The sequence below is a fragment of the Apteryx mantelli genome, chromosome 25 (assembly GCF_036417845.1).
Source record: "Apteryx mantelli isolate bAptMan1 chromosome 25, bAptMan1.hap1, whole genome shotgun sequence".
NCBI lineage: Eukaryota > Metazoa > Chordata > Aves > Apterygiformes > Apterygidae > Apteryx > Apteryx mantelli.
The window spans coordinates 9,779,223-9,802,945 of NC_090002.1; the positions used below are offsets into that span (position 1 = coordinate 9,779,223).

At 50.9% G+C, this 23,723-nt stretch overlaps 1 protein-coding gene across 1 annotated transcript in view; it reads right to left on the bottom strand.

Moving 5' to 3' along the window:
* PLXNA2 (plexin A2) overlaps nt 1-23,723 on the bottom strand; it is a 196,427-nt gene that overhangs the window by 9,149 nt on the left and 163,555 nt on the right. The window contains exons 17-26 of the mRNA XM_067310519.1: nt 22,441-22,534; nt 18,979-19,218; nt 18,364-18,507; nt 16,957-17,191; nt 14,514-14,656; nt 12,511-12,779; nt 6,994-7,060; nt 5,764-5,910; nt 5,118-5,277; nt 4,498-4,601 (exon numbers count right to left, since the gene is read on the bottom strand). Coding sequence (XP_067166620.1) covers nt 4,498-4,601; nt 5,118-5,277; nt 5,764-5,910; nt 6,994-7,060; nt 12,511-12,779; nt 14,514-14,656; nt 16,957-17,191; nt 18,364-18,507; nt 18,979-19,218; nt 22,441-22,534 — 1,603 coding nt within the window. The remainder of the gene's footprint in view (nt 1-4,497; nt 4,602-5,117; nt 5,278-5,763; nt 5,911-6,993; nt 7,061-12,510; nt 12,780-14,513; nt 14,657-16,956; nt 17,192-18,363; nt 18,508-18,978; nt 19,219-22,440; nt 22,535-23,723) is intronic.

Here is a 23,723-nt window from a genome sequence, read left to right on the forward strand (position 1 = left end):
TTTGGGACCAAGTCCTCCATTATTTGCCAGGAAGGAGCATTAGTCCATATACATGGAAACCTGTGAGAGCAGGCACTGGGGAGGAGAGCTCCGCAGGGATTTGTCCTCCTCTGCCCTCCCAAACCTTGGCACACACCCATCCATCACCCCTGCCAGTGACCAAGCCTCTCTCCACACTGGCCTGCCGATCGCACCCGGCTGGCTGCCTCTCTGCTTGGCGTCCAAGACAGCTTTCTATTTTCCTCCTAGTTCTCTCCCTCGTTTCTGGACCACCGGTCACAACACTCCCCTTCCCGCAATCAGCACCGCAGCCCCAGCCATGCCCTGGGAATATTGCTCTGTCCAAAGCCACGGTCCCACCAAGCTGCTCTCCATAAAGTAATTAAATTCAGGATCTAGGGAAGCTCACGTGGGAGTTTCAGGCAAACCCCGGAGTAGGAACTACACTCTGCTTCCCAGGAAACTCCCCACGCCATCAACAGAAGGGGCGTTTGTACGGCTTCTGCCACTGCCACACAAGCTGCGCGCTCCGCTTAGCAACAGAACAATCTTTAATGCATAGTGCTCCCTGCAAGGCTTGTGTTCTGTTAAGATGAAAGGTTTCACGTAAATGCGAGTTATTATTATTGCTAGTGATAGTGGAAATAATAGTCACTTGTGCTTCACAGTGCAAAAGTGAGATATTTCTAAGCAAAACACTTCAAACACCTCTGTTATTTCCTCTTCTATTCCTGCCTCACTTCATCCAACTTATTAAGTCAATGGAAGAAACAATCAGCGGTGATATTATTTTCTTAGGCTGTTATTAGCTGCCACTTCAGTTCAGTTTCAGCCTGGAGAAACCTGAGCGCTCCAGCGCGCGGGATGCAAAGGCGGCCCCGGAGTCTCGCGCGGAGGCAGCAGTTCCCAGGCTGCCGCCCGGGGATACAGTTTCACCAGCGCTGTGGTTAACTAGGGGAGAGGTATTACGAATTCCACACACACACAGAGCACTCTCACTCTCTAAATTTTGGGTCGAATGACTCTTGTCAGCTAAAAAACACCAGCGTACAAATTAGCATCAGATGTAACACGCATTCCTTCCCCATCTTACTCCGCTGTTGCCACGCTTTCATAAAACCCTGGAGACGCTCGAGAAGCTGGTTGACGGTTTTACAACTTTATAAATATTCCGATTCTTCCACTATCTGGAAGCGTGCTGCGTGAAACACCTTAAAGAAAGGAAAAAGAAAAACTAGGCTGGGGAGAGCAACAGTCCTGGAGCCCAGCTAATACTCTGCCTGCGTGGACACAAGCAACGCTAACGGGCTCCAGGTGGAGGCTCCACAGCCAAGCCACTGTCGGTTCCTGAATCTCATTTTCTATACAAATCTTCCCTCTCTGCTTCTAATTTTTCATTTAAAATAGTCTTCTAATCTCTCAGCCCTTCCGGACTCCCAGTGGCTGACAGGTATTCATGCTTTGCTGCCTCTGAGTTAACCCTGCATGAGCCACTGTAAATCATTTGATATTAAATTCAGTGATTCATTTTACTTTAGTAAAACCACATGGGGGTGAGACTCTCCCATCGAGTTTAATAGGCATGAAACCAAAAGGATACTATACAAATGAAATACGATTCTTTATAACTTAGTGTAAAAGCTCCAGAGACTTTAACAAAGAATTATACCTATTTAACCTATAAATCTATTTTTATAAATGAAGAAATAGCAGCAGGCATACAGTGCTCTGTATAGTTCTATAAGGCTGTTCAAAAATATTACAGAAAGATTAATATTTCTTTTAAAATCCAATCTGGCTTTTGCATGTTAAGGTTTCCCATGCAAAAATACATTTTATCAGTTGATGCAGATATATGGTATATTTTTATCATCGTAAATATGTAGAAAATAAAGATACCGTGTAAAATTCTAGCAGAAAAATGTGGAGTAAAGAAAGTCTTGGAATTAAATAATCGTCCTAGGAAAAACCTCATCACCCTGACATTGAGCATGGTGAGCAGGAGGAAGGCTGGTGCAGTCCATGGCAAGAGTTGGCCCTCGATCCCGGAGGAGCAGCAGGGAACAGGGCTGCCGAGTGAATGAAGCCCAGAAATCGGTCAGACACCAGACTGTGAGGCTCAAGGACTTTCTGATTCTTGCTCCAATGATTACTCCTAGGTAATGGTGCCTTTCCAAAAAAAAAAAAAGGCACAAAATGCACGCAATATTACCAGACAAAACACTAAGTGTGCATCTCCGATCACTGTGCACAAAGCCACAGAGCATACTTTGCTTTCAGATCAGCACAGAAAAGTATGTGGCAAGGGGAAAGACATCTGACCAAGCAAAGGAAAAGACAGTTCTGAATAAAAGATGGAGATAGCTTTGCAGAACTAGTAGTTATTATTTCTAGAAATGGGTGAATACCTACTTCACTGGTCCTCCGGAAGTCGGAGAAATCTGGATTTCATTCTTCTGGCTTGAACCACACTTGTTTTATAGCAGCTAGTTTTCCCTTCCCACGTTCCTGCTGGTGACAAGATTCCCTGGCTACTGCTCTGCCAGGCCCTGTCTCTTTGCTTGGATACTCTTGGTTAAAATGGCAGGAGAGCAGTGCTCGAAACCCAGACGCTTTTATAGCCTCTTCTAAGCTGTGCCTTTGCCTGCATATTTGTTTTACTGTGTAGCTCTGGAGCATCTGTATTTCTGATACCTAATAAAAACATGTATTACTCAAACAGAAAAAAAAACCCTGGTAGCAATACAAAAAAACCTGCTGTTTGTTTTTGGCAAAAGCCCTGCCTTGACAAGATTTCTGTTGCAGTGCAGAGAATTTGGCTTCTTTTTATGGCTTCAACAGCTCTATTCTGGCTGCTCGGAGTTCTGGCCAGAGCTAGGAGAGACATGTGCAACTGCTACCTACTTAGATATTTGGCAGCAAACTTTTACTTTGTTCCAGAGCAAAACTGACATTCAAATGGTAAGAATAGCTGCCGTGTCTTGAGTGCTATAAGGATTTCGTTTATTTTAAGGGTAAAGTTACGGCTCAGATTTCCCACAGGCACTAAAATGAAGGTACTCCCTCCGCTAGCACCCAACACACATCAGACAAACCTGAATTTCATTTCTGACTTCCTTAGACGACTTTTAAAGATCAAGGCATAATAAAGTCTTACTGCTTCCCTGCATGTTGGTTAAATCCCTTGCAACTGTCAGGTAAAACAGATTTTAAAAACCAACAATGGAATTTATACGCCCAGCTCCCATGAGACTTTTAAGGTAATCTGTGTTTAAATCCTTCAGGCTGCTTGGAAAGGTTGCCTCTAGAGCTGCTTTTCTACATGCACTTTGCATATTTATGCCAGTCTCTCTGCCTCACTCCCTGATTATATGGCTGCTGTCAATACTGGCTCGCATTCAACTTACACAGCGGGAGTCACGCTGATGGACTCGAGACGGTGTATAAACAGTGAAAGATGCCAGATTAAATACTAAACACTTCAGTGTAGGTAGTGATGGACAGTAGTAGGTTACAGGTCCCAATTAATGCAGTTATCTTCTGCTGCAGACAGGCCTTTGATTCCTCTTACTCAAACTTTCTTCAGCTCTTTCTTTACCTCTTTTTACATTTTTCACAGACCATTAGAAGCCCTTTCCAACCAATATGCACCTATCCAGAAGAGCCTGGGCTGCACTGGGGCACTCAGGCTGCAAAAGTTAGACAGGAAAAATTTCTTAGGTCATCCAGTCTACCCTGGCCAATGCAAAATAAAGTATCTTCACTGTCCAGCCTAATTTGATACGACTTCAGTGGCAAAACTCCTGTTATTTGTCCTGGAAGACTAGGTCTGAAATATAGGAGACTTGATGTTACTCTGTCAAGAAGTAGCTCCGGATATTCACCTTTACTTGACTTAGCTTGTCCCATAACTCACAGCAACATTCCCTCGAGTCTCCCACATGACAGTATTTGAAGTAAATATTCCCTTTCCCTCCTTTGCTTCTTGCATGATGATCAGGAATCAACATGCAGGAAGATCATGAGTGTGACAGAGCAGTTGCCACTGCAGCCTGGTGCTTTGGACCAGACTGCCTGTCTGATCATGGGGTGTTCATCATGCTTCAGAGGAAGGCAGAAATTCCTGGTCCTTCCCCGGTTGTACCCCTGTTTGCCTCAGCCCTCCTCATAGAGCCCAGGCTCACCCGCACGCCATCCTCCCCGGCCCTGCGTCTCCAGCAGTGGCAGCTCAGCCCTCTCCAGCGCTCCGTCTACCTCACAAGCGCCGCTGGCATTTTTAATTTAGCCAATTTTCAACCCTGCTAGTTTCTTCACGATCCATGTCAAAGTTGCTTTCCTGTTTAATGCATGAGCACATTGAGCCATTCTGGTTTATCATACAAACGTGACCTCCCTGCCTGCCTTGGTAGATGAGACACTTGGGAACTAAATTTCTGCTTTTCTTTTCCTTCCACTCGGCAGCTTTCTGGGACCTCTTTGCTGGGGCTGGTTTCTTACCTGATAATGCATCAAGGTGTTCAAGCGCTTCCAATCTCCTTCAATCTTGGTGGTGATGTCTTCATCTTGCAGGACCACACGAGCTATCCGGCCCTGGCGCCACTCTGCAAGAGAGACAAAAGCCAGGCAGACATGATGGTCAGCGAGGCAAGAGATACTAATGGGCTCTAGCCACTTCTGGCCCAAGTAACTACTTGACAGATGAGCCTATAGAAAAGCCTGTCTCCCAGTAAGAGGCATTCAGTGAAAGCTAAATTCTTTTCTTAAATCTTACAACTATAATGAAGTTCATACTGATAGTTTTCTTGCAGCTAAGTGCAGAACCTTTCCAGATCCTCTGCCCCCTCAGCTCTGGGAAGAAACACAATCTTGTGGAAAGGCTTTGCTCAGCACAATGAAGAAGACTTAAGGAATTATTTGTTCACTGGGCAATGGACAATTAGCTGATCCCACAGAGATCAAAACCTATCTGGCAGGAGCAGCATTCACGCTTGCTTGGGGCAGAAACATGTATAGTTGTGCAGGTAACCCAAGTCTCAACTCTAGCCATCAAGCTCTGCAGATCCCACTAAAAATTACTGATAATAACAGTCTCTCTAATGAGGTAGGGAAACTCCTACCCAAGTCCATGTCAACAGCTCTTGGTCTTTGAGAATATGGGACATTTTTGTATACTGCATCTAGGATCTTCTCTTTGACTTGAGTGATCGTATCACAGTTGAGCACCTTCACAGGGATCTCTGGACTGTTCTCATTATCTGGGTTCACACAGTTCAGGATCTGGAAAGGAAGGAGAACCAGACCATTCTCTAAAGGGCTTCAGACAAACATCCAGCAGAACAGTAACAACATCCATCACACAACAACTAATTCCCATTAAAAAAAACCACTGCATCCCTATTTGCATCATGGCTGTTGCATTTAGTGTATCTTTAAAAAGACTAAAATATGACTCCATTGTCCTTTGCTAGAGAAGGGATAATGATCAATGCAGGGGAGATAAAATGCTCCCCTCAAACTCTGACTTTCAAAACCTTAGCTCAGGCTATTTGTACATGCAAATTAGGTACATACCTAACTTGGGCATGGCTCTAGCAGCCCAAGGCTTTACCTCAGATTTGTAGCTTTGTGGACATTATAGATTATTGCACTGGCTTCAGTGCTGCAGTTTATACTGGAGACTTGGTGGGAGCTCCATGGTAGTGCCCAAATCACTGGCCTAAATATCAGAATAGCTCACACCCAGCTTCTACAGTGATCACTTACCAGAGTTTTGTACTCAATTTGCTGCCGGATCAACTTATCCTCACTCAGGGAGTAGCGGGCTTCTCCTGTGATGGCATCAATTGGGCCTTTCTCCATCTGCTGCTTGATGGCACAGTAGAGCATGAAGAGGGGTTCTCCAGCACATTCCTGCACAATGAGACAGACAGCAAAACTAACACAGAGGTGAAGGTGCATCTCCTCCAGGGCCACTCGCCTGCAGACAGATTTTGCTCATGATTGATTTCAGTGGATGCACAGTCCCATTGACTTAATCTTTAGCACATGTGTAATTCAGGCCTGCAGTTCCCAGCAGTGCCTAGGGAGGATACCCCAAACCACGAGCTCCATTGCTTGATGGGGATGTTGTCCTTGGCTTGTTAAATCTTTACTGAACCTACATTGCTGAAAAAAGGGGAACTTGAGATCTAGTCCTCACTGTTCACTCCCATGAAGCAAGTTCTGTGGTGCTTCCAAAAGCAAAAATAAAGTTAAAAAATACAGAGGAATACCTCCAGGAATGGAGGTGTAAGTGATAATTGCCCTAAGCGCTAAAGAGGTGTAAGCACTCAAGACAGTGATTTGTTTGGAGTGCTCTGAGGGATATAGCTAGGTGAAATGAGGTGAAACCAAAGCCAGGGAAAGTCAAACTGAACAGCAGAAAAGATTCTCCCAAGGAGGGAGATCCATTAACCTGTAAACAGGGCTCAGGGGAAGCAATGGAAACTCTCTCACATGAAAATTTTCAGGCTACATTGAACAAGACGGGCAAAAAGGGTACTGTGCTGCACGGGCTAGGAGGCAGACTAGCTGCCCCAGCCATTGCTCTCTGCAAAGCCCTCAGTGAAGATCTCTTCTGCTTGGGTAAACCATCAGAGGAACTGGGATGATGGCCTTCTGGGGGCTGGAGACTGCCACCTGCCAGGGACGCCCCGCTGCAGGTCTGCTGCGTGCGCCACGTTGCAAAAGGGTGGCAGGCAGCCTCAGGGCTGAACGACGTCCCGCACGGAGGCAGTTCGCTTAGACTCAGCCTATTTAACAGCAACGCCAGATGTAGGCATCTTTGATCAAATCTCCAGCTCCCCGCCTTGCTAGCAAGTCATTTTGCTTTGAGTCTCATTGAACAGTTTCAAGCCCAGATTCACCCGTCAGATGGCTGGATGAGCACTCTGGAAACGGGAAAAGATGGCGGCAAAGGGGTGTACGAGGGTCTCGGCTCCATCCCTCCCTTACCTTGAGGAACTTGTGGAGGAGGAAGGCAAACCAGTTGGTCAGCATCTTCTCAGCCACCGACTCTGTCCTAGGGAAGCCAGGAGGACACACCATCATACACACGTTACGCGCAAAATCAACCCAAATATCAGCAGTCTCAAACCTCCCTTGCACAAGGCGGCCTCAGGGAAGGGGAACAGCCAGGGATGGGAGAGGTGGGTGCAGCGGGACACGGGAGACGCGATCCGCAGCCCGCACCCGGGCTCTGGGCAGGAACGTAGCCGGAGGGGCCAGCCCGGCCAGGGCTGCTTCCCCGCGGCGCCGAGCTGCCAGCGCGCAGCCTGCCCGTCTGACGGCCCGTCACAGCCCTGACGGCGCGGTGACAGGGAGCCTGGTGACACTCGGCTCCTTGCACGTGGTGCAAATTACAGCCTGGCTGGTAAATCACTGGGATTTGCGGCGGCTGCTGGCAGTCAGGGACGCGCGGGGACAATGGCGGGGAAATTGCAGCTTTCTGCCCAGCCCCACCCCGCACCCGCTCCCCACATTGTGCCCCAGATTATCTCTAATTTAAATACAATAGCTCCTAATGATAGTTTTTAACGCTGGCGCTGCAGGACGGGGAGACTTTCCTTTTGCCGGGGCAGGACAGGCTGCGGCAGGAGGCCCCGTGTGCGGCGCCGGGCGGCAGCCGGCGGGTGAACAGCTGCTGCTGCAGCGAGACCGCGGCACCGAGACCGTTTCTGCCCTGGCCACCGACCCGAAGCAAGTCACCGTCCCTCTCCGGAGCCGCTTTCCTCGCTCTCCCCCATCTGCACCGCTGCCCTGAATTAGGGACTGCCTCTTCGTACACGTTCATACAGCTTCTAGCACATTTGGAAACTTTATCATTTAACAAAAAACACGAGCTATAGAAGCAACAGGGTTTCATCATAACGTTAATCCGATCAGCTATGAACAGGAGCTACAGATTTCAGCAAACAAAACCCGACTCCAGCCTGCAAAGAGACCCGGGGTTACGTTATCTATCATCCGCTAGGATCGCAACATCTGCCAGGAATTTGTGAAAATGTCTGCAGATCCCCAAAGAATTCAAGCCTGAATTGATTAACTGCCTAAAAACTCATCCTACAGACTGACACACTTATTGTTCTCCCGTTTAAAATGTTTCAGTCACCCAGTAAAGGAGAAGAAACAGGAGCATTCAGCCTAGCCAGCGAGCCGCAAACCGCAGCGAACGAGGAGGCAGTCGCGCAGTCAAAACAAGGAACAGGAGAAAAACTCACGCTGTGAAAACGATGCACTCCAGGCTTCAGGGTGAATATTAATTTAATACTCTACTTTGTCAATAGAGTATTAAATTAAGAATGGCAAACCTCCTAATTAACACTACTAATGAACTAATACTGTGTCCAGTTCCCATTAGCGGCATGTGGCCTGCCAGGCCGCCTGGTCTTGCACTGTGAAAATAACTGTGAAATACAGAGTTTGACAGAGGAGTTGGAGCAAATCTGTGTGCTCGAGGCGGTGTCAGATGCCGCCGCGTCCAGCTGTTCCCTTCCGTGCCTTTATCAGGAATACAGAATCGCCTGAAGGCGGCGGAAGACCCCAGCACCTCCCGCGCTGGCGCCTCGGGGGCGTCCTTCAAACCTGCCCCCAGGGCCGGCAGCCCCTCGCTGCCTCCCTGCCGGCTGGAGGCGCCGGCGGAGCCACGGACACAGGGCTCCTTCAGCGCTGCGCGGACCATTCCTACGGCATAGCCGGCCTGGGCTCGGAGGTGCTCTTACGGATCTGCCTCTGAAAATACAAAACAAGCTCCTGCAGATTAACGCGGCAGCGGACAATCCCCGGACTTGGAGGAAACCCTTCTCGTATGGACCACGGAACGAGGGCAACGTGCGCTCCGGAGCCGGCTCTCCAAAGGAGCCTGACGCCAGCAGCCAAAGCTGCCACCGCTCCTCCAGCTTACTGAGGCATGGGAATAAAGCAAAACTAAACAAGAAGAGCTGAGAAAACCCCCAGATAAACACGTATTTTATTAATTTTCCCTTGCTTTATCTAGGTCTCTGAACTGCTATATGCTTGCTATGCCAGGGACCTGAACATTTATTTGATTTAATATAAACTTTTTTGCTGTCTCCCACAAGGGGTAGTAGTGGAAGAAAGGGAGAGGAAAGAAAAAAGCAGAAGAAAGAAAGAACTGAGCATCAGCTATCAAGTGCTGCCACCAGAGAGCTCAGAAAATAAGAAATAGTATCTCACTTTGCGGCTGATCATTTGCTATTAACTCGGAGCAAAACATCGCAGCCTGGAACGTTTCACACACTAAATAAGGCCCAAGGAGCCCGAAGGCGCTCCAGGCTGGCAAAGGGCTGGACCACAGGTTTCCAGCCGAAACGCCGGCCTGTCCGCGCAGGACGGCCGGCTCAGAGATCGCCGAGCCCCCGTGCCCGCGCTCCTTCGCCACCAGTGGCTCCTTTCGTGGCTGGAAGGGCTGCGGCAGCTGCCGCTGCTGCCGAGTGCACGGGGGCACGGAAAGGCTCGCTCCGGCTCTGCCACCGCTCTCCGCATCCACAGCCGTAGCGCCATCGGAGAGGGTCACGTGCGCGTCTTGCCTTGCCGGCATCCCCAGCACCAGGAGACGTGGGTAAGGAAGAGGCAGCCAGATAAATAACAGTGCGATTTTTTTGACATCATGATTGCACTGCCATTTGGTAGGGGATGGGTGCCTAAATCCCAGGGATCCTCTGGGAACCGTGAGCCAAACACTTTGGAAGAGAGGGAAGGAAACGCCTGTTCCCATTCCTCTTGCTTTTCTCTCTGCAAAATCAAACCTTTTTGGCTGGGATCCCTCATTTCCAGCAGTATAAATCAAGCAAACGGGGAGGGAGCACCCAGCCGTCAACGCTGCCGACAGGGGAGTGGGTCCTGCCCGCCGGTGCGTGTCCATCGGGGAAACACCCCGGAGCAAACTGTCCGCGACCTCCCGCGGGAGAGGCAAGAGGCTGCTGCAGATCCGGAACATCTCCCCTGCGTCTGCCCACTCTTCCCTGCCGGCCCGGCCTGGGGGGTCTCAGCAGCCACACCGGGATCTGCCTCCACAAACACCATCCCAGCGATGCCCAGGGCAGAGAACCAGCAAATCACGAGCAGGTGATAACGAAAGCTCCTTGGGTTCGTCTGGTTTCTGTGCGGCACCCCAGAGTTTTGGGAGGATAATTCACTCCTAGAGCAGAGGAGAGGATGAAATGCCCCAGGAAGCCCATTCTCTAAAGAAGCGACAACAGTTTTGTGTTCAAAACACAAAGTAAGACCTGGGGCGGCAAATAGCTCAGTTTGTAACCTTCTGTTCTCCGAAAGAATTTGCAGGCCCTGCGGACTTTGCCAGAAGCTGCCGGTCCTGGCTGCTCCTGGGATGGGGAGGTTTTCCATCCCCGTCCTTCTCCCTCCTGGAGGCCCCTGCGGTGCCCCAAACTTGTCCTGACCCTGTGTTTGCAGAAGACAAGTTGTGGCTGTCAGGGGCGCTAGCTGCAGGAAGGGCAGCGGGGATGGCGCCCGGTCTCTGCGGGATTGGGGCCCTCTCAAACCGAGACCCGCAGCTCGGTCTGGATTCGACCCGGTACAAATCCGCAGGCAGATGTCAGCTCCTCCCGGCACAGCAGGCACCGCTCCCCGGATACGACTGCCAACGCGAGAGCCGCGTCAAGCCTGGCTGGGTTTTTCTCCTCCAAGCTGCCTTTAAAGCAGAAGAACATTTGCTTCTGGCTTAACTCCTCTCCCCCCCCGGTCCGGAGGCACCGGAGCTGAACCCTTCTCATGTCAGAGCGGGATGGTGCATAATCCTTCCCGTCTCCGGCTTTGCAGAACGAGGAGAAGACGGCGTGGGCGGGCGAAGAGCGGCGCTCGAGCTCCGCTTGCCAGGCGCTCCCTGCGGGCCGGGCTCCGTCCCAGGGCTGCGGACGGGCGCCGGAGGGGGCACGGACCCGCGGGCCAAGCCGCGGCGCTGGTGGCGAGCAGGGCACCGCGGGGAGCGTCAGCCCGGTATTTTTCGAGCGCTGTGAAAAGCCATTATGCACGGCTGAGGCAGAAGAATCCTTCACAGCGACTCGTCAAACCACGGGGGAAATTAAGCCGGCTTCCTTTCTGGAGATGAGTTATTGCCTCCGCAAACACAGCCGGTGTTAAAGCAATTTCCTGTCACGTATGCTCATTACGGCTGCAGGAATCCCTGGAACGTTCCCAGAGCTGCGAAATTCTCCCCTTGCCCGCGGCCGCCCGCTGTCCTCCATCCTCGGCGCCTGCTCCGGGCCGGCGGCGGCCACCTGGGCAGGCCCGCGGGAGCAGGGCCACGCGGCCGCGCTTCGCCACCCGGCGAACAGGGCTCGCCTGCTGCTCGACGGTTACAGCTGCCGAGCTGGTCTGCAGCAACAAACACTTCTTTTCCCCTCCTTTTTTCTGACATTTCCCCTGCGTGATCTTGGGTTTAGTTGCTTAATCCATTCTTTAGCTCTTTTCCCCAGCTGTGAAACACAAATGCTACTTCTCTATCCAGCCCTCACGGACGCTGCGAGGATAAAACCCATAAATATCTGTGAGGTGGCTCAGACACTTAGGGGAGAAGGTCCGCAAGCACCGTGAGTCCTTGAGCAAAGGCCGTCGCCGCAGGGAAGCGCCGCCTCGCTGGGCAGCCCCAGCGCCCGACGGCACCGCCGGCCACCCACGGCACGGCCGGCTCCGAACCGTTCGGCTCCGTTATTAATCCTCTGCTCATCACGAGGATATCAAAGGTGTGGGAGGCAGGAACCCCAAGTATTTTACAGATATACAAGAAACCAGGCCCCTGCCCTACAGAGCCCAAAATGTAATAAGATGACTTAAACAGCTGCGCGTCCGCTCCTCCCAACGCTGCTCCATGCCCAGGGTGCACGTGGCAGAGGCAGCGTGGCAGTGACGGGCAGCTCCCATCTCCGCGTCCTCTGCCCCCGGCGTGGTGCCCTGGTCTCGCCGGCTCAGTTACTCTTTCATGGAGTAAAGTGCCGGTGGAGGCAGCGGCAAGGTGAAACAGGCAGCGTGGGCAGGTCCGTCGCGACGCCCCGCTCGCAGCTGAGCCAGGGGAGGGAGGCTGCTGGGGCTGGGGGTGAGCGACGAGCGCGCGAGTGAAAGATAGAAGTATCAGAGGTAATAGTTCTCTTGGATGCAATTTAAGACCCTGCTCAGCCGTCTGTGAAATCATACAGTATAGTTAACCCCGTATTCCTGGAGACAGGCAAGGAAATGGATGGGTCCTTCCGAGCCCCCCCATGGAGAACTGCATTTTTCTTTCTGACACCAGCCTGGAGCTCTGCAGCGTGCCACTGCCTGGCCGCCGAGAGGCCCCTGGACACACAGAAGCTCCCAAGACCTGCCGGCAGGGCCAGCGGTGCTACCTGCTCCATCACGGCTGGGAGACACGCTGGCACCGCCACCAGCCCTGCTGCTGCCGCAGGACCCGGGCCGTAACGCTGGCCGACCATCTCCTTCCCCACGCGCGCGCTGTACCTGCGCAGGAGCAGTTTGGGATGGTTCTTGTTTTCCAGGTTCTTCTCAATCAGGTCGGAGAGCAGGTGCTTCAGCACGTCGGTGGCATACTCCAGCTTGCCTTGCAGGCCCGTCATGATGAGGGAGGCCACGTTGCCGCGGTCGCGCATGGAGAAGCTGCGCTGCAGCTCCAGCGTTCGGATGAACGTCAGCAGAAACACTTTGTTGTTGATCAGCTGCGCAAAGAGCTTCAAGGCCTTCTCCACGTTCTGCTGCCCATTTCCTTGGACCTGCAGCGGACGAGAGTGTGCCCCATCAGCCAAGGCAACCGGAGGACAAGGGACCGGAACCGTGGGCACCACGGAGTCCTCTGCTTCCTCATTTTGGCCAGCCACGCGACCGACAAACAGCAGGACAAGCCCCAGTGCTCAAGCCCTTTCATTTCAGACCAGGGCACTAGGAACTACAACGTTTCCCAAGAATAAGGTAAGGGAGATTGGGCCATTGCCACCATCCTGGGCCCCTGCGATAACAGTGCACTCCCCGGGCGGGAACGGCCAGCTGATCCGGGGGAGCGCGCGGGAAAGCGCCGCTCCACACCCCGCTGCATCATTCCTCCAGGGCTGCAGAGCCGGTCTTTGCTTCAGCCCTGGGGACCCGAGCAAGCACCAGGCCTCTCAGGGGCTCACCAGCCCAAAACGTGCTCCGGGGCCGTGGCCGGTCCTGAACAAACACCACGCTTTTTGTACAGCGCTACTTGCCTTAATCATTGCCCGGAATTGCGCTCTCTGCATGCCATAAAGCTGCTGCTGCTTTGAGGCTAACGGCCCTATAAATGACATACAATTTTGCTTGTTCTGCATAAAAAGTGACACTCCTATAAGTAAATTAAATACTAATTTAGACTATTGCTTTATTATGAGACAAGTGTAAAAAATTAATTGAGGCTTTCAGCCAGTTCCAGATTCAAGTAATTCATTACGAGTGAAAATGATGAACTACATTAAGCAACTCTTTAACAAACATCTTGGAGACTTATGTATTGGTTTTACTAACGTTACATAATTAAGCAACTGTGTAATTGGCAACACATTTATCACTTCTGCAATCCTGCTTTTCATGAGTAAAACAAATAAAAAGCATTCATATTTGTTTGTTAGAGGACCAGCTTATTTGGCAATTTAAACAGTGAACATAATGTGTGGGACTGGAAAACCTGGGGCCTGGGAACGCGGCTGGGAGAGGCTGGTTGAAGGACAGCCAGCACGAGTTTCACCAACACCAGGACAACTGCTCAGTGTTGGTGGCCTGTTGGAAAAGAATCTAATTCAATGCATTAACACTACCTAGCACTTGTGTTACCACACTGACCACTTCTGACCCTTCAGTAAAGCCTTTTATCTTCAGAAGAAACTTGATGGAATTAATTTATAGGGACTCTCTTAACTCACTACCTAAATGAAGCTGCAGCTGGGTGAAGCACAGGGATTCTCATGCACATACTGGAGAGAAAAAAAAAAAAAGGGCAATTAAAGTGTTTGCTTACAGCAAACCCAGCAGCAGGCCAAGCCTAGGCAAAGCGCTTGCCCTCCTGTGGACATGCCATGAAATAGCAGCAGTAGGATGATCCCAGGCACACAGCTTTTCCCTACATCGTAAGGTGATTAAGGAGGACTTTAAAAGGACATGGATAACTTATGTGGCATGCTTTGCTGCTGGTCTATAGCACTATAAAAACCAATAAAATTAAACTAAAACAGCAGCAGTGTGGAAGAAACCAAGAGGAAGCAAGCAGTGTGCTATGAAGATAAAACACCAGGTTCTTTGTTCAAATGAACTCTGGGTTCATTTTGCTACTATTTCTCAGTGCTTCTAATAAAATTCAGCGTGGAAGGCACAAAGGTGCTTCCCTGCTGTGCGGGTTTCCTGCAGGTTTGCCAGAGGGGCCAGCAACAGTCCCAGGGCACCCCAGGGAGAGAGCCGCGCGCGCTGGATGGGGGGTGTTTGCCCTGCCTGTTCATTACCTCCAGCTCCCGTAGGACAGGATGGTCCTCGATGCCTGGGAAAAGCACCCTCATCGCATACGTCCGATAGTCAAGGTATGGGATTCCTGAACGATCCAGGTCACTGGTTAATTCATTGATGTCTGTCTGCAGCTCTGCAAAAGCTATTCAGGAAGAAAAGAACAAGAAAGAGAAATGTAATCAAACACGAGCTCGGGGAACTCGGCTGCAGGGCAGGGGCTCCGCGGACGGCCAGCTGCCTGCTTTCCTCGGAGGCACATTAACAAAAGTAAATGGAGCAGCTCAGGAAACTGCTTTAGTGGAGATCTTGCCATGTAGCTTAGATAGACCCTCACGCTTGGAGACCCTTTCACGGCAGCTGAGAGTGAGTGAGCAGGCGCTGCAAAGAACAGATGCTGAGAACAAAAGATGCTTATTAATTTGTATGCAGTTCACACCTGTGTATACACACCCCAAACACCTTTAAAGGCTGCAGATAGAAATGAGGATCTATTTTCATATCTTGGTGCCTCCCATATTTTCCTTTCTTTTTCTTCTCTATCTACAGTAGCCAAAATAATCAAGCCTCATGCTTCTGTGCAGAAACCGCCTGCTGCAGGGGTCAGGAAGGAGTTTATTCTTCCTTTTATAACATAATATCAACAGGGATATCACAGCTGTATCGGTGTGTGCCTGCGTTCCTTCTCCAAACCATAAAATGTTGGCTTCCACAAGGACTCCTTCGCAGACCTGCTCTGAGGACAGGTCCGGCTGGAGAGGGTCGGTCCGGGGGGAGGTCAGCACGTTGAGAGAGGCTGCGTGGTGGGCAGATGGGCACACGGGGTGTACGGTGTCCTCCGAACTGAACCAGCAAAGAGACCGAGCCCAACTGAATGGTTGCTCTCCAGATAAAGACCTCCACTGTAAGTCAAAACATCTCTCTTTTGGCAGTACGCTTATGAAGAAGTAAGCTCTGCCTAGCTGCAGCCACAGAGCTAACAAGAGCAGGTCTCTGGGATAGGAAGAACCTTGTCACACGTTTGCTTCTGAGGTGCCTTGTGTGTTATTTTAACTAGTTAGAACTGTCACTTGCAGAGGTTGGCAGGCACAAGCCTTGTCCCTAGCAACAAGGCAAGCGAGCTCGGCCTCTCGGCAGGGACACGAGGATGGGAGGTGAACAGCGATTTCTGTAGCTGGTGAGTTAGGACAAAAAGCGTTCTGAGGAGGGTGGTGGTGGTGGTGGTTCATACATCCTAGGGAATGTGTTTTATCCAGTTGGAAGGGAGCTTAGTGAATCAAAGAAAAATAAATAGAAAGCTGCAGATTTCATAGTGTGACCTCTGTATATATGGGTAGCTGTACGGAATTTGTTCGGCTGATTTTAAAAGGGCAGCCTTGAAAGCGTAAGGCCAAAAATGAGACCTATTCAGGAGAGATCACGACTTATGTATGGGCGCAGCCTGGCTGGGGACACACAGCCTCTACCTTGCAGCCTCCGCACATGCAAACAAACCCAAAGCGTTCCCCGCTCCCCACCCAAACGCACCGCCGACACCTCTGCGCCAAACCGCGGCCCTCCTGCGCCAGCAGCCGCTGCAAAGCGCCACCTCGTGCAGCTCCGGCCCGAGGGCAGGGCGGCTGCAAGGAGCCTCCTCCGGCCTGGGTCTTCCCCGGGGTCGGATGCTGAGGGGCGAAGGCCCACGCGAGCTGGGCTGCGCTCTCATTTTACAGCTGAAAGCAGGGACCAGCTCAGCTTTCCAGCTCTACTGCCTCCCGTCTGGAAAACACCTCGTTTCTCTGGGGCCCAAGCGCTCCCCGATCCCTATCTCATTCTGTGCCTGCTAAAAAGCCCTCCATGAAAAGGCCGATGGATAGCGGGGCACCCCGGGGCTGGCGCAGGCCTGGCTGCGCCATCGGGGCCCGACCTCCGCCCTGCTCCACGCCGAGTGCAGCCGGAGCCTAGAACCAGGCTTGGGCTTGCTCAGGCTGCAGCCAGGCCTGGGGCAGCGTGGTTGGTGCACACCGACCACAGCGCTCCTCACCAGGGAAGCGATGGGGCTGAGCATGCCGGTGGCACTGGCACGCCGTTTCACTGATTCGGCTGCTGTGACGCCGGGATGGCCCTGCGGGGACGGGCTCGGGGACTGACCTTTGGGGTGACTTTTACTGCCAGTTGAAGCTGGGGGAATGTCCTGGAGATGCTCTGCCAGGCAGGCAGGGTTTCTGCAAGGAAGAACACATGTCCTGCCCAAATGATCCTGCGATGCAATCGGTATGAGACAACGGAAGGAGCACAGGGCCCCAGCACGCAGAGAGCCTGTGGTCCTACAGCTACACCATGGCTGGTTGGTGTAAGGAAATGGGTGGAAACACTGCAGCGCATGAGGAAGCAAAGTTCCCCCACGGCGGTCTCAGTACACCCGCTCCTGTACCCCTGAACGCGCAGGACCATTGCGGCACTGACCCTCCTTGCACTCCAGGGCGACCCGTGACTCCAGGTTGTCCATCTGCATCTGGAGTCTCTTGAGCGTGAGGTCGTTCTCACGGGACTTGCGCTTGTAGGCAATGAGCACGATGATGACGATGATGAGGAGCAGGCTGCCTCCGGCCGCGATGCTGACGATGGCCGGCAGGGTCAGCAGGCTGTCCGAGACGATGCTCACCGAACCGGGGGAGAAGATGATGCCACCAACGCGCACCTACCGAACACAAAGGCAGGTGAACAGCGGCTCCCGGCGAGGGTGTTAACCCCTCCCAAAGCCCCCCTCTTTGCAGGCTAGGGCAAGCACTGCACGGGCTGGACGGATGCCCTGGGAAGACAGAGCAAACCTCAGCCATGACTACAGCAACACTGACCGTCTTCAAAAAATACAGGGCGCAGCTTACGTGAGCGCAGAGCAGCTTCAAGTCATGATAAATGTGTCAGCCCTTCACTATCTGGGCTTTGTTCTTATTATCTGATGGCTCCATTTGACTTTCGTTTTATAAGCTTTCAACTCCCTTTTGTAAACCGCGGACATTAGCAACCCGGTGACAATTTCACTGACAGGAAACAGACTTTTCACAGAGAAAAGAGGCGAAGGGAAGGGAAAGCTTCATAGGGAAGTTACAGAACAAACAGGCTGGAGGTTAACAACGGCACAGGGTCTGCTTGGATGGGCCCATGCCCCAGATGCAAGCAGCTATTGGCCAGGTTGCTCTTATGTGAATCATATTGTGATAATTCAAGCATGTTCTGGATGCTGAACTTAAAGAGAAATAAAGCACAATTACAATCTCATTTTGGCTCTACTCAAGCACTTTAGCAACTGCCTGCTTGCGCTGTGACTAGACTAGAGGAAAGCAATAAAAATCAAAGCAAAGGAGGATACAGGGACCATCACCCTCAATGAGGCTGCTGGTCCAGCCAAACCAGGGTTCAGGTGTCCCTGGCTACTTTTGTTTCAGAAAAAGGCAGAACCTTCTTTCTATCTACTTAGCAAATTGTGTCTGACTGCAAGGGCTGCTAAAATCTCTTCCTCCTGTACAGAAGGGAGAATACAGCGTACTGCAAATTGTCCCACCCATTAGTGGAGAAAGAAGGAGCAACATCAAAGACAAGACGGTATCTGGTGAAGTCACTGCCATAAATATTTGTTCTTTCTAGAAGGGTCTGATAGTAGGTGGTGAGTCTCCAAGGAGGTAATAGGAATTTTCTTCATGCTAATCAATGCTTTAAGCTTCTGGTTAGACAACCATAAGGACCTGAAATCCTACTGATCCTCAGATAAGAAATGGCACTCAAATATCCCAGGGAGTTGGAGAGATGGAGAAGAAGGGCGGGAAGGAGGAAGGGAGGGGAGAGGCGCAGACAGGAGCTGTGACCCCTCACCATCACTTTGTGCTGCCCGGTGAGATTCGGAGGCTCGCACAGCAGCTGGGTCTCCGACACAGTGACGGCGCAGGGCGTTTCGCCGATCAGGACGGTATAGTTCAGCTTTGCTCCTCCCGGAGCAGGTGGGCACAGATTTTTTCCCTAGTAACAGAGATAGAGAAGACTGTACAAAGATGCAGCGTATTTCTCTGGTTTTCATTCTCATTCACAGCTTGTGCAGAAGAAGGGCCTCTTTCTAGTGTCCCCCCACCCTCCAAGGAGCGGTATAAAATTTCTCTATCACACATTGCTTTCTGGATCTCCCAAAACAGAAGATCTGGTTCTTCCTGGAGCTACAATTTTTGCACGGCCATTGCAAGTAGAGCTTTAAAAGCTTTGCTGACAGTAACTGTAGATATAGTAGATAACTATAGAGTACTGGACAAGATTTTTATCTTACACAGCTATGCCGGTAAAAGCTGTAGGGTATACACAGTTATACAGATATAAGACAGTAAAGCCTATTTTGTTCTGCTGAACTCGAACCAGCTGCTGATACGATCACTTGTGTGCTCAACCGCAGCACGCCGGAGGGCTTCTGCGGCTCACGCTGGGGCGTAAAGGCGTCCTTACCTTGAGGATGATGGGCGATCCGGGTTTCTGCTCCAGTACCCCAGTAGGGCTCAGGAGTTCAAATGTTGGATTTGGGTAGTATATAAACTTTGTGTCATTATAGACCAGCAGAGCCTGCACATTGTTAAAGATAAAACCAAACTCGTCCGGGCGCTCGACGGCATCCAGGCCGGGCCGGTATTCGGGGGTGAGGGCAGGAGCCAGGCACGTCAGGGTGGTGGCGTTCACCACCTTGCAGACCTGCGGGGGAAGGCAGCAGTTTGACAGGCAGCCGTGCAAGCCAGGCTGGGAACTCAACTGCCGGCTGGGGAGCTGCACTCGGGAACAGGAGCGCCACAGCCGTGTTTTGCTACCCTTATCCGAGAGCTGAAGGGGGAATGACTGGAGCAGGAGCAGCTCAGCAGCCTGAGCTCGCGCTTGCGGGGCTTGGTGGCAGGCAGGCTCACCTCCACAAGGCAAAACTCAGCTAGAAGACTTGGGGAGGAGCAGCCTAAAGGAACGCTTTTTGCACTCCAACGCATAACTATAATCCTTATGCACTGTGCTAGCTTGTGATCTCAGACATCACGCCTGAATGATGCCCCAGCATCCAACATACATGTTGCATTTTCCCTTCCAAATCAGCTTTGATTTAGCATCCTGCCTTTGAGCTGCACTATGAAGTGGACCAGGGCACAGATAAAGTTGGGGTCCTGACCCTGCCAGCTCATTCGCATTTTGAGGACAATTCTCAGAAATTACAGAGAAGGGGCAGGGAAAACCTTATTCCTCTGTGCTGTTAAATTCTGGCTTGGACAATGATGTTACAATTCCTTAAATACTCCCTGAAGAGTCCAGCGGATTGGTGTTTATCTGGAAATAATTATCTAAGCTTGAACCATTACAGTCATAGTTTGGGAACATCTGCTTCCTCTCCAGCCAGCAAAAAAAGCACTGCAGAAGATATGGAGGTAGAGCTTCAAAATGAAAAGTGTTTTAAGGAAGCTAAAGGATTGCATACCAGGTCACTTAGCCTTTTTTTTCTTATTTTTCTTTCCAGTTGCATTCTCTTGGGCAATGCTAGCTTTGAAACAGACCTATAATGAATATCTGGTCTCTGCTACAAATTGGTGATTAGAGGCAATTCTCTAATACCACTGAGAAAGAGGAACGATCATCTAACAATCAAGGACGGGAGGTAACACAAAGGTCATCTCCTGCTGGGCTGAGGATATCCACAGCTCCTCTAGCTCCTGGAAGCAGGGAGCTTGCTGATTTATTAGACTCTTGCCTTATAAGGCAGCAAGAGACCAACCGTTTGGCCTCCCTCCATAAGTAGAAAATGTAATTTCAATCAATTTTGTGTCTTCAGAATTATTTTTGTAACACTGTAGCTGCAACTGCTAACATCAAAATTAGATGTCTTTTTACAAAAAGCTCAGATGAAAAAGAATTTCAGAGGAGAAGGGAGAAAGGAAGTATGGAAAAAGACTGCTAAGTGATTTGCCCTTTCTAAGATAATATAGACTTAGTCAGAAAGTTCACTGCATAGAAACAATATTTTTCAGTTTACCTGGTCAAAATAAATTCCAAGTAAAGTGGAGGTACAATTCTGATTTGTAATGTACAAGAATATCAGTTAGTACCTGCTTAAGCAAGGATTCATTTCAGTTTCCTGCTCTTGGACTGGAAAAATACAGTATTCCCACAGAGAGAGGAAAGAGCTGGCATTGCACTGGGACTCAAAGTGTAAGATCAACCCTAAAATCTGCTACGAATTCCTTGTTTGAGGAACATCAAGGTGATCGCAGCTGCATGTCCCTCGCAGCAAGGAAGGTGCTTAGCAGGGAGGCAGCACCTTGCCTTGCTGCTGCGAGCGAGCTGCAAGAGCAAAAGTGGCCGGAAGGCTGCTGCTTCCGAAGTGGTTCCCATCTCTCCTCCTTCCCTCCCCCAGTCTGGTACACGATTGCCTTCCCAGAGCTGCTGCAATAGGTTTATTTATAGACAGGCAGCTAAAGAGGGACTAGTAAAACATAGCAGCCTCCTAACTGGCAGTGCCTTAATGCCCAGCTCTGGGCTTTTACAAAAACAGCACGACTAAAATGAGAACTGCAGAGCAGCTGGCAATGATGGAGACAGACATGTTCAGTCTTTCCATCCCATTCCAGCCTGCCGAGCAGAGCGAGGTGCCGGGGAGGAGAGCGTCCTGGGGAGACGGAGAACGCTTGGCTGGAGCGGGCTCAGGGGCTCGGACACGGAGGAATTGCAAGGGCAGAACAAATTCGTTTGACTCAAGGTCCAGGTCAGAGAGAATCTGAGGTGATAGAGACAACCCAAAGTGGACTTTTCAGCTTCTAGCTTTGAAGACTCCTTGACAGGTCTAACCTGTCCTCAAGGCAGTCCCTTCGTTGCTGAAGAAGGGAATTCCCACTGTCTGTGTCATGCTCACGCTGCCAACGGTCCCCAGGTCCCCGTCCCCATCCCTTCCCACTGTCATGTTCTGCATCCCTCCAAGGATGGACGGCCAGGCCTCACAAAGCCACAAGCACCACATGATCCAGGTCCCTGCTGCATCCCTGCTCACAGCTCATGGCTGGTCCTTCCTCACCAGCACCCCTTGGGCCACATCCACCTGCTCCTGCGCGGGAGCAGGATAATAATCTGCCCTATCCACCCTCCTTATTATAGCAAGCCATGAGACAAGTGCTCTGTCAGCCCTTAAATGTGCTTAGGCTTCTATCTTCCCTGGGTAAATGAATTTGATGCTAGGACACACAGGCATATCCCACCCCACTTTGTAACCAGAGCTCTTTATAGCAATCTAGTTAAACAAACCAAAAGAACAAAACTGCAGGGACAATTATAAATGACAGAAGCTTAAATACCCAGAGGACCTTTATGAGCCTGTGATGCTCTTGTTTAAGTACTCTGACAATTCAAAAAGTAGCAAGTTTAATGAAAATTAGATCTAGCAAGTGATTAGCAGAGCAGTTCTCATCACCTGGTACTAAAACAGCACAGTGTTTCTCCAAGCAGAGCAAGAACTAGCTGAGAGATGTTCCTAAGAACATCCAAAAAAGGCACATTTAAGGTAATCTACACCTTGGGAGAGTCTCTTGGGCACAGGACAGCAAGTGTGACTCAGATTTGTCCCAAGCCTACAGAAGGCATGTGGGCTTTGCTGCTGGAGGCTGGCTAAGTCTCAGTGAGATATGCCTGGAGCACTGCTTGTCACAGCAAGTCTCTCCAGGCAGGGCATCTCCGGGGGCTGTTTTGACACATGGGGGTGGGATGCGCCTGTAAAGGTGCATGCTATACCGAGGTGGAGGGCACCCGCTGCGCTGCAGAGCGCAGGGGGCTCATCCAGGTGCGCCACCGGCCGCTGCGGTGCCAGAGCTGCGCAGGGGCACGCACCGCGGGCGGCCCACTCTCGCACAGGGGAGCGCGGAAGCCAGCTGCACCGCAGCGACAGCAGCCACTTACATTGACAGACTCCTTTCCGTTGTACTTGACGCGAATCCTCGGCTCCTGAATCACGTCCAGGTTGGACCCGGTGACTGTCAGAGGTGTGTGTCCGCTGCAGAGAACCAGGAGACATCAGATTAATGCGTTTGGCAGGAGGAGCTGAGGCGACACGCAGAGACCGTGCTTGACAATTAGGATGCTTGTTGATCGCAGAAAGATGTTTCCTGCAGCTGCTACACAAACCGGGCAACATGGTGGATTAATAACCCCGCATCGAGCTGTGGGGAGCGGTGTCCCGCAAGTCAGCTGGATTTTCTACTCTCTGCTGTGCCCCCTCCCACACAACAACATTGCGAGGACCAAAGAAATCAACCGAGCTGAGACTAAATACATAAGAACAATAGATTAGTCGTGGTGTTTGGTGATTTACATGGTGACCTTTTTCAAGTAACAGGGTACTGCATGACAAATGGCATGGCATGCGACAGACCTGTCACTGCCCTGCGCTGAACCGCAGAGGCAGCATGCTGTGGCTGGGCCAGGGGCAGGGGAGCGAGGAGCACCCTTCCCGTCAGGGCTGAGAGCACATGGGGCTGGATGCGGCCCCCGAGCACGGGCTTTCACACTTGGCTTCCTCTTTCATGTGGTAATTGCAGCAGCACACCCCAAATTCACAGAAATCTCCAGCCCCTCCACAGCAGAGCCCAGCTGTTGCTTTTAGATCATCTCTACTAGCAACTCTGACAAGCCCATCAAACCCATCTCACCCAAAACATGAAGTGATTTTGAATTTGGGCTCAAAGCAAAAATGTCTTGGAGCCTGCAGAGAGACACATACTTCTTTCATGGGCAATTTTAAAAAATAATTGGAAGTGAAATGAATAGCTGCGTTACATCCCTTGTGAGCACAACCACTGAAGTAACACCAAGAGATGAATCTGGCCCAGAGTTTTCAGCGCTGCCTACGTCACAGTGATGTGACAGTGCCTGCCATCCTGTCCTTAGCAGTGAATCTTGGATAAACAGCACATTTTGATTAGCATCAGCTTTTTCCTTTCTTGGTGGTTGCTGTTTTTGTTTTATTCCAGAACTACAAGAAGGAGCCTTTAATGAGCAATTGTGCACTTCTTCAGCAGATGGAAGTGATCTTGGGGCTTTATTCGTGCTCCCAAAATCTCGGTGCAGACTGCTATTGCTGTAATTGCCTTAGTAATTACAACTACTTTAATAACTCTGGACCTGATTTTCCATCTCTGTAAATGCAAATGCAGCAGACGTCTAGCACTGACAAATCCAGAACC